Consider the following 1,366-nt stretch of genomic DNA (forward strand, 5'->3'; position numbering starts at 1 on the left):
GGAATAATAAGGAATGTATGGGTCTCCATGAACGGCAAACACGTAGGTGGAGAAACTAAAGGGTGTAATATACTTGTGTGCCCTTACAACAAAGAGGAGAGGGTTACAGAAGCTTCCCACACGTGTTCTATGGCGGCTCACAAGAACCCCCTCATTACGTTAGAGCTGTATATGTTTACATTATTTTAACATGTAGGGAAAACAAATAACACACTGAGTTGACTGAAGCTTGTATATCATATTTTATTCTTACACAGATAAAGCCCGTAAAAAGTCTGTAGGAGCATGAAGAGGATTCTAACCATCTCACTTGGTACTCCCAGGCAAATGCCCTAGACTACTTCACTACAACATGGTCAGAATGTAATGCAATCTGGGATTCCACTGAATCCTCTAGGGGTTCCTGAGGCTTCCAACTGAAGCCCACTCACGGTTTCAAATATTGTCCCCCATGTCCCCTGACTTGTTATCCAGTAGTTATACCTCCAATGCGATGTATCCTACCTCTTAACGTGATGTATCATGTAAATGTGATTTCATTATTCATTTGTCAAGAAGCGTTTGCTTGGGAGCAACAATTGTGCAGGTTCGAATCGTCCTCATGGCTCCTTTTGAATTTCTCATTTATACATCTCATTAATGTGAGTTCATTGTGCATAAAGCAGGTACCTCGTACATAATCGAAGCCACAAAGATAAAGCAAGTGCCTTACACATGATCAAATAAATATGTTTACTTTTCCTTCAATACACTCATGCTATCCACTAGAGCATATTAAATATATTAGTTTATTAACTCTTTGCAACATAATAATTATAATAAAGATTTAAATGTAATTACAGTCTGCAAATTTGTTATCTACAACTGAAAAGATTTTAATTAGGTTGACAAAAAATATTCAATGAAAATTTCACATTTGTAAGCTAGATTTGTATGTGCAGTATTTTTTATGTTATATCAGAGATAATTGATGTGGAGATCTGGAACTTCTCTTGGGGTCCGCGAGCCAACATTGCGGTCAATGTTTGATCTGGAATAATCTTCCTTCATAAGCAGAACGGGAATTATTGAGAGTGAACCAGTACTCAAGAGGACGTATGTTACCCACTTGTAGCCTGGGGAAGGAGACACAAATTGAGAGGTGTATTAGGTGTAAGAACACTAGAGTACAGCTACACAGTCTTGCGTAACTACACTTTGTTAATTACACCACACTGCTTTCAGTATTTCCATAACAATAACAATGTTATATTTCAACTGATCACTCTGCAACAAGAAGATATAAATTACATGAACCCTGAACTAAAGAGTTCCATTCAAATCTTCATACTGCCACCTCGAACATCTTTAACATCTTAACATTTTC

The 1,366-nt window shown here is 37.3% G+C and overlaps 1 protein-coding gene across 1 annotated transcript in view; it reads right to left on the reverse strand.

Moving 5' to 3' along the window:
• Nucleotides 1-218: 218 nt before the first annotated feature.
• Nucleotides 219-1,366, reverse strand: part of LOC123746470 (solute carrier family 49 member 4) — a 308,306-nt gene continuing 307,158 nt past the window's right edge. The window contains exon 11 of the mRNA XM_069318233.1: nt 219-1,115. Within this exon, the coding sequence (XP_069174334.1) occupies nt 958-1,115 (158 nt within the window). The 3' untranslated portion in view covers nt 219-957. The remainder of the gene's footprint in view (nt 1,116-1,366) is intronic.

Source organism: Procambarus clarkii, chromosome 90 (genome assembly GCF_040958095.1).
Source record: "Procambarus clarkii isolate CNS0578487 chromosome 90, FALCON_Pclarkii_2.0, whole genome shotgun sequence".
Lineage (NCBI taxonomy): Eukaryota > Metazoa > Arthropoda > Malacostraca > Decapoda > Cambaridae > Procambarus > Procambarus clarkii.